Raw genomic sequence first — 17,077 nt, 5'->3', positions numbered from 1 at the left:
TTTTTCAGACAGACAGGAGGGGAAATGGGACCCTCCATCAGTGGCTGAGCGGCTGGGCCAACGTTGGCTGTTCTGCCCCCAGTGTGTCCTGGGGCAAGGTGGGCAGTACCCATCTAATCACACCCTTGTCTCTTTTCTTACATCCATGTTTTGTGATCACACAAACCTCCCTGTGGGTTTGCATCCATATATGTACAGATTATTAAGCACTTCCTATATTTCATGGGGCTTGAGTTCATAATCTCCATTACTCCTCACATCAAAGTACTATCCCCCAGTGTACAGTTGAGGAAACTGAGGCACCCGGAGATTAAAGCGACTGCCACCACGTGTTAGCATTGGAAGGAGCCTTGGGAAGACCTGAGACCCTGCTGGCCCACGCTGGCCCATGCCTCGGGGAAGGAGGGCAGATGATGGTGGTTACGTTACACAGGTCTTTCCTTTGTGACTTCCTCCCAAACCTGTCCTCCCCGGAGGTGGGGTGGACTCTCTATTCACTTGTCCTCACAGCCCTGACCCGCTGACCTCGTCCTCACAGCTGATTTCTCCACGTTGGTTTAACATTAACCCAGAGGGGTCAGGAGGAGCCCCGAGAGTCCCGGGAGCCGACACACTATGCCGCACGTCCGAGGGCCGTGGCTGCCTGGCTGCCTGGCCGTGGCTGCTCTGTTTGGCCTTGTGCACAGCCAGGATGGTAAGGGGGGCTTGGAAGCTGGGACAGGCCAGGGGGCTAGGAGATGGGCCCATGGGCGGGGGTCCCCTTACTCGACAGAGAACCCAGAGCCTGCGTCCAGGGGGGCCTCGGCTCATGGTATCCAGCTTAGGGAAGGAGTCTGCGCTGGCTGGCTGGGCCTACTTCTCTCTCCCAATATGGCGAGCAGGCTCGGGGGGACCCGTTAAAGGAGGGAGAGAGTGGGTCCTGTCGCTATCCCGGACCTCCGCTTTCGGAAGCCACCACGCCAGGCCAGCCGGGCTTGCTTCTTGCCCTCGTGATGGCCACGTCAGCCGGGCTTCCTCAGGCCGCTGTCCCACCTCCTCCCGCAGTGTTCCTGGCCCCTCAGCGAGCGCTGTCGCTGCTCCAGCGGGCCCGCCGGGCCAACAGCGGCCTCATGGAGGAGCTGCGCCAGGGCAACCTGGAGCGGGAGTGCATGGAGGAGCTGTGCAGCTACGAGGAGGCCTTTGAGGCCCTGGAGTCTACCACCGACACGGTGAGGGCGGGGCCTCCGGGGGGGGGGGGGGGGCTCTAGGACCACAAATCAGGAGAACAAGGAGCTCACAGTCTTCGCTGATAACTCATTTCATCTCTGGGCCCCATGTCACTGGGCTGCCAAGACCAGCGGCCCCCCTTTCCTTGGAGGTCAGACACCAGGGCCCAGGGAGGTCCCAGGACCTCAGGGGCCTCTCTCGGTTCTCAGACATATGACTGTGTCGGGACCTCTGGAGCCCCAGGCCCCCATGGCCGCTAAGCTTTGGCTTTTCTGCTAACTCTGCCACCCTTGATGTATGGGACTCTGGTGAGGCTGGGAGCCGTTGCAACCTTCCCCTCCCTTGGGGCTCTGCCTGGGCCCCACGCCCCCTCTCCTCCTGTCCACCTACCCAGGGCAATCCCTTCCTGTCTTTGTTGGGGTGCGGGAGCTCCCCTCTCCTCAAATAGCCTTCTCGGTGGGCTTGGGCTTTTGGGAACAAAAGTAGGGAACACTGCCGTAGACCTCCCAGAGCCTGCCCTGTGTGACCAGGGTAGGAGGAGAAGGAAAGTATAATGAAACATAACATCTACTAAGAAACAAAACAAAAAGGGTCCTGCCGCAGCCTCACACTCAGCCCTTGCTTTTCAGAAGGTGTTCTGGGACAAGTACACAGGTGAGCACTGGGAAAGGCCTGCCTCAGGGAGGGAGTGCTGGGCCCCGTCAGAGAGTATTCTGCTCTAGAGAATCTGGTCCATCGTTCACACCCCCCCCCCCCCCCCAGATGCCTCTTTCCTTCCATGCATCCGTCTCTCTGTTTCCGAATGTTCTGCCGCCCTTGACTTAAGCCCATCCTGTCCCTCCCCGAATACCAAAGGTGTTTCTGGGTCTTTTCCAGCTTGCGACTCGGTGAAGAAATCTCGAGAAAAGCTCGTGAAGTGTATGGAAGGTGAGGACCTGACATGGGGGTGGCGGGACCGAGTCCCAGGGGGACAGCCTGGGAGAAGAGCAGGGTAGGGGTGGGTGAGGAGGTGGCCCAGGAGGGCAGCCCCTCGCACCTGATGCTGCCTTTCCATCTCCGCGTTCAAGGTTGGATCTTTGTGCCTGGCCCTGTGCCTGGCAGTCATTAAGATGATTAATATCGGAGAAACAAATGGGCGAATGGATAACGAATTAACGCTTAAGGTCTCACTCGCATCAGGGCTCCTCTATCCCATGTCCCCAGGACAGAGCTTTAATGACGTCACATTCATTCTCCAAAACCTGGAGTGGCTCCCCCTCTGCTTCCACTACAAAGCATCAGCTTCTTAGCCTCGCGAAGTTGGCAGGTTCTAGCCTTCACCATCCCTTTCGCCTTCTCTCCCATCACACCAACCATGAACCCAGACCCCCGCTGCACTTCTCGAACATGCCCAGATGATTCAACTTCCTGGCCCTTGCTCACATTATTGTCGTCCCCTGGAGCAGTCATTGCAACCTCCTGACAAGGATTAGTTTAAATGCCATCACCTCGCGAAGCCTTATAACACACTATAACATGGAACTCCAATTACTGGCCATCCTTTCAGTGGTTAAATAACTTATTCAACAGACACGTGATGTGCCAGGCGCTATGTTGAGTGATGGGGATTTTAGGAGATCCAGGAGCACACAGTTTCATAGAAAAAGAAGAACACGAAACATCCGAGGGATGGCTGGAGAAGTTCTGTTGCAGATGCCAAGAGAATGTCAGAAGGAGCCTTTAGTTTGTCAACAAGCTCAGGGGCAGCTCCCCAGGAGAAGGAGAGTTCTACCGGGATGTGTGGGATACACTGATGAGTGAACCAGAGGGTGTCCCCAGGCAAAGGAGATGGCCTGTGTGAAGGCCCTAAGGCACGAGGGCTTAGCTAACATGGCAGGCAGCCCAGGGCCTGACTAGGCTGGTCACGTGTTCACCCTGCTGTTCTCGAGGAGCCACTGAATACAGTCAGCTCCACGAGGGCCGGGGCCTGCCTTGACTAGGACTGACTTATTCATCACCGAGCCCTTGATTCCTGGCACAGTGCCTGTCGAGGGTTGCCTCATGGTGGGCACTGGTAAATATTTGGTGACTCCTGTTAAATGGATTGGACAACCGCTGAGTGCGGAGGAGGCGCCGAGTACATTCAGGTCAAGGGTTGTGAGCCAGAAGGAGCTCGGAGGGGGTGGATAGCCAAGCTTCACTAAGTGAGAGGGGGGACAAATCCTGCAGGTAACTGTGCCGAAGGTCTGGGTACGAACTACCGAGGGAACGTGAGCGTCACCCGGTCCGGCATCGAGTGCCAGCTGTGGCAGAGTCGCTACCCACATAAGCCTGAGTGAGTGATGGGCAGGCCTGTCTGCCAGGGGGTGGAGAATGGGGAGCAAGGAGAGAGAGGTGGTGGTGGTGGTGGTGGTGGTGGTGTGTGTGTGTGTGTGTGTGTGTATGTGGGGAGGACACACGGCCTCTAGCTGCGTGATTTTCCTTTTCCAGAATCAACTCCACCACCCACCCGGAAGCAGACCTGCAGGAGAATTTCTGCCGCAACCCGGATGGCAGCACCACCGGGCCGTGGTGCTACACTTCAGACCCCACTGTGCGGAGGGAGGAGTGCAGCATCCCTGTCTGTGGTGAGCGGGGGGCCACTGGGCGGTCCATGGCCAGGCACGGGGTCTCCCAGGGGCCAGGGCCTGTGGGTCAGGGACGTCAGGAGACCAGAGAGAGTGGGCTTCCAGCCTCCTTCCTCCTTCCCATCGTCACTTCCTTATGACCCAGGCTGTAGCTCATTCCAGATACGCCTTCCTTCCTGCCCGGGGCACTGCTCCCTTCAGGAATCCCCCCCCCACAACCATTTTGTTCACATGCCCTTTTCTGAGCATTATTATTTCCCGTCAGGCAGCAGTTAGCTATAGTCACAACAATGCTGCAGGACCCACACAATCGCAGCCACCACAGAGCTCAGGGGCTTACACCAATAAGCATTCGTTTCTTATGTGTCTGGGGGGGGGGGGGGCCTGGGGCTAACACCTATTCCCTGCTCATGTGCCTGTGGGTCCATGATGGAGCCTGGGCTCGGCTGGTGGTTTTGCTTCAGAGCTTGGCTTCTGCCTGGGTGAGGGGCAGGTCTGTTCCGCACACACTCATTCTGGAGCAGAAGCTAAAGGGCATCATCTTCCTTTGGTGATGGCAGAGTGTACAAAACTGAGCAGAAACACACAATGTGTCTTCAGGCCTAGGCTTAGGACTGGCACAGTCAGTTCTGCCCGCGTGCCATTGGCCAGAGCAACCACAAGGTCAAGGTCAAGAGGTGGAGAAAGCATGCTGGGACTGACCCATTGCCCTGTGTAGACACCCGTAGTCCTCCCAGCGACATTTCCTGTGTTCCCCTAAGAGAACACAGAATCCGTTAAAAACGGCAGGCAGTCACTGCCAGTGGGTTACAGGTCGCCCTGTGGTAGTTACAGGAGGCGAAACGTGGTTACCATCTCGGGCTTGTGATGCACTTATTTTGCTTACATCTCAACAACCCTGCGAGAACAGCACCAGTACCCCTTTCATAGGCAAGCACACTGCGGCTCAGAGAGGCATTCCCTGAGGTCTTGCAGGAAGAAGGCTCAAGGCAGGGATTCAGCTCCGGGCTGTCTGGCTCCACCTGTGGTCCCACCCTCTCTGCTCCCTTCCTCCTCACTCACCAGGCCAAGAGGGCTTCACCGCGGAGATGACCCCACGCTCCAGAGTCTCCATGGCAAACCTGTCACCTCCATCTGCACCGTGTGTCCCTGAGCGTGGCCAGCAATACCAGGGTCGCCTGGCGGTGACCCAACACGGGTCCCCCTGCCTGCCCTGGGCCAGCAAGCAGGCCAAGGACCCGAGAAAGGACCAGGTCTTCAGCAAGGCTCTGCCGCTGGTGGAGAACTTCTGTCGCAACCCAGATGGGGACCAGGAGGGCGCATGGTGCTATGTGGATGGCGGTTATGAGTACTGCGACCTGGACTATTGTGGTGAGAGGGCAGGGCTGGGGGCCTGAGACAGGCCACAGAGCCTGGAGGGAATAACAAGAGCAGGCTTCCCTAACTTACGGGTTACCCCGTGCGCACTTGAGTACGCTCATCTCAGCCTCCCCCCGCCCAGGTGGGAATAGGTGTTAGCCCCCTCTCACAGCCGAGTGTGACGAGGCCCGGAGGTTCTCGGGGATGGGTGAGGAGGGGCTGGGTCCTGTCCCAGCCGGTGCCTGGGTCTCTGCAGAGGAGCCGGTGGACGAGGTGACCGTGGACCTGGGGCGCACCGCCGAGGAGGAGTTCCAGCCCTTCTTCAATGAGAAGACCTTCGGGGCCGGGGAGGCAGGTGAGGCCGCCGGAAGCGGGGTCAGGTGGGTGCGTGGCCGCGGGGCAGGGTCTGCGCCCGGCCCCTCACCACCTGGCTTGCTCCCAGACTGCGGGCTGCGGCCTCTGTTTGAGAAGAAGTCGCTGAAGGACAAGACGGAGCGGGAGCTTCTGGATTCCTACATCGACGGGCGCATCGTGGAGGGCTGGGATGCGGAGATAGGCCTGGCGCCCTGGTGGGTCCCTAAGCCCAGCTGCCTTCCCTGGGCTGCATCCCCCCACCTCGGTCCTCACCCTGGGGGACTCCTCTCCCCTCACAGACTTCATGGGTGATGAGCACTGAGCACCAGCACCTCCCTGAGTCTCAGCAGTCTTTGGAGATTGGCTTTATTAGTTCCCATACGCAGGAGGCATGGCTGGGGCCCAGGGAGTTTAAAGTGATGCTGCTGATGGACAGTCTGGGGCCAGGAGACCTGGGATCAAGTCCATAGCAAGCCCTGACCCCGGAGCTGGGCTAAGCTGCCCAGCTCTGGCCTGGAGGGAGCTGGAGAGGGGTGCTCAAGGCAGGATGCAGCCCCTCACTGTCACATGGATGCCCCTGTCCCCAAAGGTGACCAGGTCCAGCTGGGGCCTGGGCCCAGCAGGCAGTTCTGTCCAGTTCTTAAAAACGGGACTTGGAGCTTCTGGAGCCAGTGGAGGGGCAGCTCCCTGGCTCTCAAGCTCCCCATTCTCCCTCCCAGGCAGGTGATGCTTTTCCGTAAGAGCCCCCAGGAGCTGCTGTGCGGAGCCAGCCTCATCAGTGACCGCTGGGTCCTCACCGCCGCCCACTGTCTCCTGTACCCACCCTGGGACAAGAACTTCACCGAGAACGACCTTCTGGTGCGCATCGGCAAGCATTCCCGCACCAGGTACACAACTGGGGGCCCAGGAGTGTCTGCAGGGGTCTCAGCCCTCCAGCGTGATGGTGAGGGGCTCCGGTGCCCTGGGACACACGGGGCATGTCTGTCTGCCTCCCACCGTGGAAAACAAGCTGCGGTGCATGCAGAGTCCGTCCTGCCACATCCTGGCCTAGGCTTGGCGCTGGGGTCAGAGGAACTAAGACTTTGCAGAGAGCAAAACCCTGGCCTGTCTCCAGACACCAGGCCATGGCCCAGGTGTGACTTTGAAGAGAGGCTCTCTGGACCAGAGCCTGCAGCCTGCGTCCCTCCCCATCTGCCTGGGCCGTTTGACAACGAAGCCCTGTGCAGCTCAGCCTGCTGGACTCCTGACTCTCAGACCTCGAGGGCGGGCAGTTTCCTCCCTCAGGGAACCAGTGCCTCCGAGTGAGTGGCTTACGGCTCTTCCGTTTCTCTGTTGGGGCTTGCACAGGTATGAGCGAGGTATGGAAAAGATCTCCATGCTGGAGAAGATCTACATCCACCCCAGGTACAACTGGAGGGACATTCTGGACCGCGACATCGCCCTGCTGAAGCTGAAGAAGCCCGTCACCTTCAGCAACTACATCCACCCCGTGTGCCTGCCCGACAAGCAGACGGCAGCCAGGTAGGGAGCCGGGGGGCGGGGGCAGGTAGGGGGGCCGTTAGCTGAGGAGTCTGGGCGGGGCCCTGGGCCTGGCTGACCCCGGGAGGCCTTGCAGCAGGGGCCTTCCCTTTCCCAGGCCTCAGTTCTTGGAACAAACCTGAAGGCTCTTTGTGCACTGGTGTTTGAGATCCAGGTCTCTAAGGGCTGGTGTTGGGGCCAGAGGCTCCTGGAGGGTCAGTTCTCACCAGGTCCCTCTGCCTTCCCCAAAAGGTTGCTCCAGGCTGGACACAAAGGGCGGGTGACAGGCTGGGGCAACCTGAAGGAGACGTGGTCAGCCAGCCAGGCCGAGGTGCAGCCCAGCGTCCTGCAGGTGGTGAACCTACCCATTGTGGAGCGGCCGGTCTGCAAGGCCTCCACCCGCATCCGCATCACCGACAACATGTTCTGCGCTGGCAAGTCCCCCCGGGGGGTGGTGGTGGTGGTGGTGGTGGTGGTGGTGGTGGTGGTGGTGTGGTAATGGCTCGGCAGGAGGGAACAGTGGGGCCTCAGGTTGGGGGCACCAGTCACAAGTATGACTGGGCAATTCAGGCTCTTCCTCTGTAAAAGGAGATAAGAGCCTCTATTCCAGAAGGCTGTGTGAGGGTTCATTGAGGCCTAGAGCTGGTCACTGGTTAAGTTGTCAGTATGTATTAGCCCAGATAGCAGCAGAGATCTTGGGAGTGGAGGGAAGCCATTGATTTGCTCAGTCATTAAACAGGTATTTATTGAGTGCCTACTATAAGCCATGAAGTATTCCAGGGTATACAACAAGGACTCAAACCAACAGTGCACGTGTCTTCAGAGAGCTTTCCTAGAAGGAGGGAGTGTCAGTAAGAAGATCTAGAATAGCAATCCCTGCTAGAAAGAAACATGAGGTGGAGTAAAGTAAGGGAGAGAGAGATGGGGACAGGAGTGCTTTTCTGAATAGAGCGGCTGGAGAAGGTCTCTCTGAGTGACATTTGGGCAGAGACCAGAGTGAAGGAGTGAGTCCATCTAGGGGAGATGCACTGCAGGCTGAGGCTGCGAAGGCCCTGAGGTGGAAACATTCTGTGTGTCTGAAGAAGAGCAGGGAGGCCTGAGTGGCTGGAGTTCAGTGAACACAGGAAGAGCAGGGGATGAGGGAAGATGGGTGGGCAGGCAGAGATGGGCACTTCCATTAGGGCCTGGAAGGACTTTGGCTTTTATTGAGATAAGAAGTGATTAGAGGGTTTGGGGCAGGTGAATAAATGATGGAACTTAATTTAAATTTTAAAAAGATGTTAGTGTAGTTTTTTTCAGACGCACAGAAAAGTTTGCAAAAAATAATACAAAGAATTTCTGTATCTCATCATTGAGATTCTGCCACCCTCACTTTGTACAACACACATACACACACTGAGAGGAAATTGTACAAGTGGTGATTTTTTTTACCCATCTAGTTGAGTATTTCTGAAAAGAAAAAAAAAGGGTGCTCTCTTACATAACCACAGTATAATTACTAAATCAAAAAATTATAATGATAAAGAACCATTATCTAATCTGTAGACATTATTCAAATGTTTTCTAATGTCCTACTTGCTAATGAGACAAAAAAATGTTTCTCTCCGGGGAGTGAGGGCTGAAGTGACTGTGATTCCTCAGAGTCACATATTCAAATGGCAACATGGTTGGCCTGTGGATGGTACCTCAGCTCCCACACAACTACCTGAGGTTCGCGGCAAATGGACCGTTTTTCAAGCTGAAACCGAATCCTCTCCATGGGGTCTACCCAGATCTTGTCTCCTAATCTCAGTCCCAAACACCTCCTCCACGTGCATACACTACCCCCTCCCAGAAAAAAAAAAAAAGTTTCTCTCATCTGGGATCCAAGCCAGGGTTACTCACTATATTTGTCAGTTTTTCTTTGTCTTCCATGACCTTGACATATCTGGTGAGGACAGGCCAGTGACTGTAGATTGGCCCTCCATTGTGTTTGTCTCAGGTTTCTTCGTGATGTGATTCAGGCTAAGTGATGTTGAGTCCTCAGTGCATCCGGGTAGCAAGCGTGTAATGTCTGTATGTCTCATGACTGGTGAGATTAACTCTGACATCTCGGTTAAGGTGGTGTCTGCCTCAGCCAGATTTCTCACTGTAAAGTTCTATTGTTTTCCTCTTTGTAATTAATAAATATGTTGTGGGGAGAAACTTTGATACTGTCTACCCTGTTTCTCATTAAATTATTCTCCCAAAACTATGGTGGCTGCCAAATGGTGGTTTTTCTAATTCTGTCATTTCTGCAATTATTATTTTGTGATAGAGATGACCTTTCTTTTCTTTCATTCTATGAATATGGACTCATGGGCCTTACTTATAAATAGAGAGGGGGGCGGAGAGAGAGAGAGAGACAGAGAGAGGGAGGGGGAGAGAGAGAGAGAGAGAGAGAGAAAGAGAGAGAGAGAGAGAGAGAGAGAGAGAGAGAGAGAGAGAGAGAGAGAGAGAGAGAGAGAGAGAGAGGCAAGAAACATTGATGTGAGAGAGAAACATTGTCAGTTGCCTCTTGGGGACTACCCTCCTACCAACTGAGCCATCCAACCAGGGCCCACTTTGTTAGTTTTTTAACCTTTATAACTTTTTGCCACTCAATTAAAGTTTTCATGTAGTCAAATTTCTTAACAAAGTTAGGGAAAAACCTTCTCAGTTGTAGAGAAATTCCCATGTTTTCTTGTAGTGCTTGGTTTCATTTTTCTACACTTAGATCTGAGTCATTTGGACTTTATGCTTGTGTGTGATGCAAGCTATGGATCGAATTTATCCTTTTCCAAATGGTTCACCAGCTGTCCACACCATTTATTAAAAATTGTATCTTTGAAATAACTTTTGTCACATGCTAGATTTCTATGTGCTTAAGTCAGTTTCTATTTGAAGACATTCAATTTGGATCTTTGTTCATTGTTTCATAGAGGCGTTAGAGTACATTTTCACATCTGGTAGGATTTATTGTCTGTCAAAGTTTATCTTTTCCAGAGTTTTCCTGGAAATTCTTACATATTTGTTTTTCCTTCTGAACTTTGGTATCAACCTGTAAGCTCCATAAAAAGGTTTGTCTGTGTTTTATTGGGATTATGTTACATTTATAAAAGAATTTAGGAAGAACTGACATCTTTTTGTTGTTGAGTCATTTTATCCAAGGACAAGAAATGTTCCCCCATTATCCAGGTCTGTCCTGTGCCTTTTTATAGTGATGCAGGGTATTAGGACTTTTTCTCTTTGACTCCTTATTTTATATATTTGTGGTTGCAGAAAAAAAACAAAAGGTATCTAGGAATTGGACTTATTAGGCTTATTGTTTTTCAATTATATACCTCATTAGTTTTTGCTTTTACCTTTTCAAAAATTTTCTTAGGCTTTTTGTTTATTTTTTCTCTTTTGAGCTTTTTGAGTTGACAATTTGGTTAATTTACTTAAAAAATATCTTTATTGGTTTCAGAGAGGAAGGGAGAGGAAGAGATATAGAAACATCAGTGCAATGATGAGAGAGACTAATTGGTTGGCTGCCTCCTGCATACCCCCAGCCAGGGATTGAGCCTGAAATCCGGGCATGTGCCCTGGCCAGGAATGGAAGCATGGCCTCCTGGTTCATAGTTTTATGCTCAACCACTGAACCACACTAGCCAGGCTGGTTAATTTACTTTTGACCTTTAATTTTCATTGAATAGGACTGTGTATTTTTCTTCTTTATAGAAAACACTAGTGTCTTTTTTAGAATAATAAATTATTCTAATTTCAGTGTGTATTTTTCTTTCACCCAAGAGGTGTCTAATAGGTGTTTTTAAAAATTCCAAATGGGAGGGGCCTTTTGTATTTTCACTTTGTTAATAATTTTGAGTTTTGCTACATTATGAGAATATTGTTTGTAATATTCCTATCTTATGGAACTGATTTTTTTTTTTTGAGACAGAGCTGTTGGATTAATTTGTGAATGTTTCATGTATGATTGAAGTGTGTTGGGTGTGTTTTTTATTCAGATGTTTGATACATATTCATAAATGTACCTTATTACTTGTTACTTAGATCATTTAAATCCTTATTTATTTTCAGTTCATTTGATCTTATACTGACTTTGATGTGTTAAATTATAGATGTATTTGTCTCCTTGCATTGCTTATAGTTTTTTTTGTTTTGTTTTGTTACTTTATAAATGTGGTTGCTGTGCTTTGTGCAGATATTCCTAATTGTTATTTATTCATTGTACATTATGGCTTTTAGCTTTAAATGTGTCCTTTTTTATTTTCAATATTAGGATTACTATCCCTGTTCTTTTTGTTTTCATTGGCCTGCTATACCTTTGTCCATCTCTTTAATTTTAGCCTTTATGAATCATTTGTTACATATAGCATAGTTGTCTTGCTTTGAGTCAAATTAAAGCTTTTTTGTTTTGTAATAACTGAGTTAAGCACATTCATATATATATATATATATATATATAATATATATATATATATATATATATATATATATATATATATATAATTGAATTAGTATTACTTCATTATTTTATAATATTTACATGTATTATGCTCTATTTACTGTTTTTCCCTATGTGATCTTTTTTATTTTATTTTATTGATTTTTTACAGAGAGGAAGAGGGAGGGATAGGGAGCTAGAAACATCGATGAGAGAAAATCATCGATCAGCTGCCTCCTGCACACACCCCACCTGGGGATGTGCCCACAACCAAAGTACGTGCCCCCGACCGGAATCGAACCCGGGACCCTTCAGTCCGCAGACTGACGCTCTATCCACGGAGCCAAAATCGGTGATCTTTTAAGAAAATGTATGTTTAGGAAGGTTTACATTTTTGTTCTACTGATCATCTTTGGACTTACATTTTTGAAATACCCTTAGTTCCTTTTCTTTTTTTAAGAATGTCATTTATTTTATTTTTTAATATGTTTTTATTGATTTCAGAGAGAAAGGAAGAGGGAGAGAAACATCAATGAGAGAGAATCATTTATCCGTTGTCTCCTGCATGCCTCCCATGTCCCTTACTGGGGATCGAGCCCACAACCCGAGCATCAAGCCTACAACCTGGGCAGGTTCCCTTGACCGGAATCGAACCTGGAACCCCAATCCACAGGCCAAAGCTCTATCCACTGAGCCAAACCGGCTAGCTTTACATAACTTTTTAATCATAACTCCCACCCACTGGCTACTAACAGTGAGTTTCCTATCCTTTCTCTTCTTTCATTTTGAGCTGCATTTTTTTCTACTTGTCAGAACATTGTTCCTTTTGCTGAAGCATTAATCTCTTGGTTGGATGAAGCTTATCTGCTAGTAGATTCTTCAAGAAGGGTTTTGAGCATAGAACTTCCTGAGCTCTTAATATAATTGTTTTTCTGTAGCCTTGACACCTGACAATCAGCATGGTGGCATGTAAAATCTGTGGTTCACATTTCCCTTCCTTGAATTTTTTTTGAAAATAATGGCTTTTTTGTTTGCTTTGTATGTAGTTTTTGAAAAGACTGATGTCGGTATGATTCTTTGGACCTGGCACGGTATCTGGTAGTTTTGCTTGGAGGCCTTGAGGGTTTTTCTTCAGAGTTGAGTGTTTCAAGCCAGTGTTGCCCAGTGCTCAGTGGAACTTTCAATATGTACATTCAATCTTCTCTTATTTTTTGTGCAGTTTTGTTTTGATATTGTAAATACCAGTTCTTTTTTATTATTTAGTTCCCAAGGGACTCAAATTTCTTCTTTGGTCTGAGTTCCATTTCAATTACTTTTTTGCTTTGCATTTTTCTATATGATTTGTCCATTTTTGCTAATCCTCACCTGAGAATATTTTTTCATTGATTTTTAGAGAATGGAAGGGAGGGGGAAAGAGAAACAGAGTTGAGAGAGACATCAATTGGTTGCCTCCCACTAGCACCCGCACCAGGGCTGATCAATCCTGCAATCAAGGTCTGTGCCCTTGACTAGAATTGAACCTGAGACCCTTCATCCCACAGTTGACACTCTATCCACTGAGCCAAACCAGCCAGGGCTGTCCACTTATTTTTAATTTTTGAACTTCTGAGTCAAGGTGTTTTGTCACATTCCAAAAATTTGTTTGAGAAAATTTAATTCAGTTACAGTTTTGTTTCATGGGGGAGGGTTTTTATTAGCTGAGGTGTTTTAATCCTTATTCCTATAGTATCTTTGAATAGATCTGTTTAGTTTTATTCATTGTGTAGATTTGGGGTTATTTACAAGGGTTTACATTTCAATTGAGTTTATATGTCAATTGCACTCACTTTTGTATCCCATCCTCATCTCCACATAATTTATTATTAGATGCACAATTAGATATACTAGGGTTGATTTGAAGTTTGGGTGTTCTCTGTATTGTAGTTATGCTGGAGTTGTGTTTCTGTTTTGTTTTATATTTTATTGATTTGAGAGAGGAAGGAAGGGAAGATAGAAACATCGATGAGAGGGAATCATAGATTGGCTGCCTCTTGCACACCCCCACAGGGGATCAAGCCTGAAACCCGGGCAGGTGTCCTTGATGGGAATCAAACCTGGGACCCTTCAGTCTGCAAGCCAATGCTCTATCCCAGTGGTCGGCAAACTCATTCGTCAACAGAGGCAAATATCAACAGTACGACGATTGAAAATTCTTTTGAAAGCCAAATTTTTTAAACTTAAACTTCTTCTAATGCCATTTCTTCAAAATCGACTTGCCCAGGCAGTTGTATTTTGTGGAAGAGCCACACTCAAGGGCCCAAAGAGCTGCATGTGGCTCGCGAGCTGCAGTTTGCCGACCACGGCTCTATCCAATGAGCCAAACTGGCTAGGGCGAGGTGTGGTTTTGTATAGCTTCTGTTGTTCCACATGGTTTGTGGAGGTTATGTGGGGAGGTTTGGATAAAGGCAGCACAACCATTGTCCTCAGCTACCTGTAAGTCTAACGTATTTTTTAAGTCCTACCTATTGAATGGGAAGTTGATTGCAGGTGGGAAAAAACAGAATTAGTTCTGGGGTAGAAGTGAATGTGATGTGACCAGGGTAGAAGTGGTTGGGTTTGGGATATAGTGGATATACTGAGGAAATCGCTGACAAGATTTGTACAAGAATTGGTTTGGGGTGAGGAAATGAGAAGAGACAAGGATGATGAGAAGAGGTCAAGTGGACACTCATCTGGTATGTCTCTAGAAGGGGCTAGAGTATGAGGTATGCTCCTGAGTATTACTGTTCTCTCTCAAGGTTACAAGCCCGATGAAGGGAAACGAGGGGATTCTTGTGAAGGTGACAGTGGGGGACCCTTTGTCATGAAGGTAAGCTAGCTTCTCTAAAGGCCTGGTGGGTAGATCTCCTGGTGAGGTGGGTAAGGAGGGGCCCCAGAGTTCAGAAATAGTTACCTGATGGGGTAATGCTGACACTACCTTGGCCATGACAATTGAAAACCTCATGTTTCTTCTTTAGAGCCCCTTTAACCACCGCTGGTATCAAATGGGCATCGTCTCGTGGGGTGAAGGCTGTGACAGGAATGGAAAATATGGCTTCTACACACACGTGTTCCGCCTGAAGAAGTGGATACAGAAGGTCATTGATCAGTCTGGAAGTTAGGGAACCAGCCACATTCTAGGCTCCTCACTGATCACAGAAACCAATCCAGGGAAAGAATTATTTTTGTGGTTTGTTCCTAAAACTTTAGTTCTCAATAAAAGTGACTCTATGAGCCTCAATGCTCCCAGTGCTGTTCATGGGCACTACCAGATAAGGTGAGAGGGGAAATATATTCATAAAGGTACCTTTTTACTTGTCATTTAAGTCATCTATACCCTTACTTATTTTCAGTTCATTTGATCTGTTGTACATATTGCTGTTCCTGTTGCGTGCATGTATTGCTGAGGGGGAACTAGGCACTATAGCCTAGACAGGTATGGCAGTGAGTTTCACTGGTGTGAAATGCTAACCAGTTGGTAACTATCTGGAGGACTGTGTTGAGAAGGACCATCCCTGAGCAGGATCTTTCCAGCTCAGAGCTGTAACCAGAGCAGCAAGAAGGGATTAAGAATTACAGTTTTCCAGCCCTAGCCAATTTGGCTCAGTGGATATACTGTCAGCCTGAAGAAAGGTCCCAGGTTAGGTTCCGGTCAAGGGCACATGCCTGCGATGCAGGCTCAATCCCCAGTAGGGGGCGTGCAGGAGGCAGCCAGTCAATGATTCTCATAATTGATGTTTCTATCTCCCTTTCCCTTTCTCTCTGAAATCAATATATATATATATATATATATATATATATATATATATATATATGTATAAAAGAATTATAATACTCCAAATCTGCTTTTTAAAATAAGGGTGCACATTCTCACAAGATTGTTCCCCTTTCAGTATAGCTGTCAGTACTGTGAGCTCTGCACCATTTGGTTTTTCAAATTAGCCGTGCTAATTCCAGACCCAAGCACAGCCTTTCTTTCTAAATATGTCCTTCTACTAGAGCATCCTCCATCTTCCCTTTAGCAAACCTGAGAGAGAGGGGCAAGTTTCATTTCAGGCAATGTAGGGGCCACCTGAATATCATGACTGGAATCAAGAGGATCCCCACCAACCTTCATTTTTTGAATACCAGTTGAGTAAAAGATAGTCTAGAAAAGTTCCTTTGAACTTGATGACTGGCCAAAAAGTCTCCCATCTGAATCTAAAACTTGTTAGCACTTACGAGTTTTTCTGACTGTGGAGGAGCCCTGTGGAGTTTATTTCAGAGCTGACTCCTCAGTTCACTGTGTGGTCTTCAACTGAGAGGGAAGCAACTGTTAGTGTAGACTTACACTCAGAGGAACTCCAACTGGGCAGGAAGCTCCTAAGCTCTCCCACATCCTTTAGTCTAATGACCCGAATTCAGATGCCATGTGACAACCAGGTAGCCCAGCCAATCTCTGGGCACAATCTCACGTGCATTTGGGCAGCAAAGTGGCAGGAAGCCTACAAACTCCTGGGAACCACGGTGATGATGGGAGGGAAGCCTACACAAGCCTCAAGGAGAGAACGAGATTCCTTTGCTTCCCTAGGAGCTGCTTGTGGAAGGCAGGAAAGGCGAGTGTTTCCTGTTCTGCTAGAGCAAAAGGCAGTGCCTCGTCTGGGAGCCAAGGAAAGGTGTGCTCCTTAGGCAAGTCGTTTCAATCGTTCTCTAACTGGCTGAATGTCCACCTGGGCTCTAGACCAGGTGAGAATATGGAGCATCTTGGGAGCAGGTATAGTTAATGCAAACTTTATTTATAAAAGACTTTTAAATTAGTTGTATCATGCCATGCATTCATACAGAATACAGTAACCCTTCAGGGCTACAGGAAGAAGAGCTCACAAACTCAAAGGGAAACTATTAAAGAATTCCTAAAAGTTAAAAGCTAGGAAAGATTAGGACAACTTTACAAATGAACAATTAAAAAGAAAAAGGCTATGGAAACTAGTCTGAGCTGAGTGGAGGCAGCTGTTTACAGGTCTGTACACTAAACTAATACATAGTCCTCTGGAGAGGCAGGTGCTGATGGAGAAGCAGAATATGTACAGATACTTGTGCCACGACTCCTCCCCAGACCCACGGCTGATCCAAACAACCGGTTTGTGTACACTGGGCCCGCCAGGGCCACTGTAAACTATGAGGACTCTAGTTTAGTAAACTAAAGCTGCAGGGTGCCAGGAGGGGGACAGCTTCATTTGCGACTGCTCTTTATTCTTTCCAGTCTTTTTTTCAAGTCATCAATGTTAGCTGTGGAAGAGGAGGATGTGGTCATGTTTCCTGAAGAGTGAGACTGGTTAGAATCCAGGTCTGAGTGCTGGTGCTGCTCCCGGGACTCCCGGAGCTGAGAGAGTTTGCTGTGCAGCATGTCTGTGGAAGAGGCAACGGTAGGGACGGCTGGTTTGGAGAGCAAAGAGGTCAATGGAGGTCGGTCATCTTGCTGTCGAGAGAAGAAGAGTCATTGTCTAAGGGCAAGAGGTGGCCCTGGAACATCATATACCAAGACTGAGTTGCTTCCCTGGGAAAACCTGTTCCTGCCCTGCCTGTCACCACC

The 17,077-nt window shown here is 49.0% G+C and overlaps 2 protein-coding genes across 3 annotated transcripts in view; one reads left to right on the top strand and one right to left on the bottom strand.

The window, feature by feature from the left end:
- Positions 1-541: 541 nt before the first annotated feature.
- Positions 542-14,746, top strand: F2 (coagulation factor II, thrombin). Its single transcript, XM_084896095.1, has 14 exons — positions 542-694; positions 1,045-1,208; positions 1,836-1,860; positions 2,083-2,133; positions 3,415-3,520; positions 3,676-3,812; positions 4,878-5,183; positions 5,428-5,526; positions 5,614-5,740; positions 6,245-6,412; positions 6,873-7,046; positions 7,296-7,477; positions 14,265-14,335; positions 14,484-14,746. Exons 1-14 carry the CDS (start codon positions 616-618, stop codon positions 14,625-14,627), a joined length of 1,833 nt encoding a protein of 610 aa, XP_084752221.1. The 5' UTR covers positions 542-615; the 3' UTR covers positions 14,628-14,746.
- A 1,513-nt stretch (positions 14,747-16,259) lies between these two features.
- The window catches only part of CKAP5 (cytoskeleton associated protein 5), a 67,997-nt gene continuing 67,179 nt past the window's right edge, over positions 16,260-17,077 (bottom strand). For both annotated transcript variants that reach the window (XM_084896069.1, XM_084896070.1), the window contains exon 44: positions 16,260-16,963. In XM_084896069.1, the coding sequence (XP_084752195.1) occupies positions 16,718-16,963 (246 nt within the window). In that variant the 3' untranslated portion in view covers positions 16,260-16,717. The remainder of the gene's footprint in view (positions 16,964-17,077) is intronic.

Source organism: Pipistrellus hanaki, assembly GCF_964339955.1.
Source record: "Pipistrellus hanaki genome assembly, chromosome: 9".
Lineage (NCBI taxonomy): Eukaryota > Metazoa > Chordata > Mammalia > Chiroptera > Vespertilionidae > Pipistrellus > Pipistrellus hanaki.
Note: the sequence above shows the minus strand (reverse complement) of the source record. Positions and strands in the feature narration are given on the sequence as shown.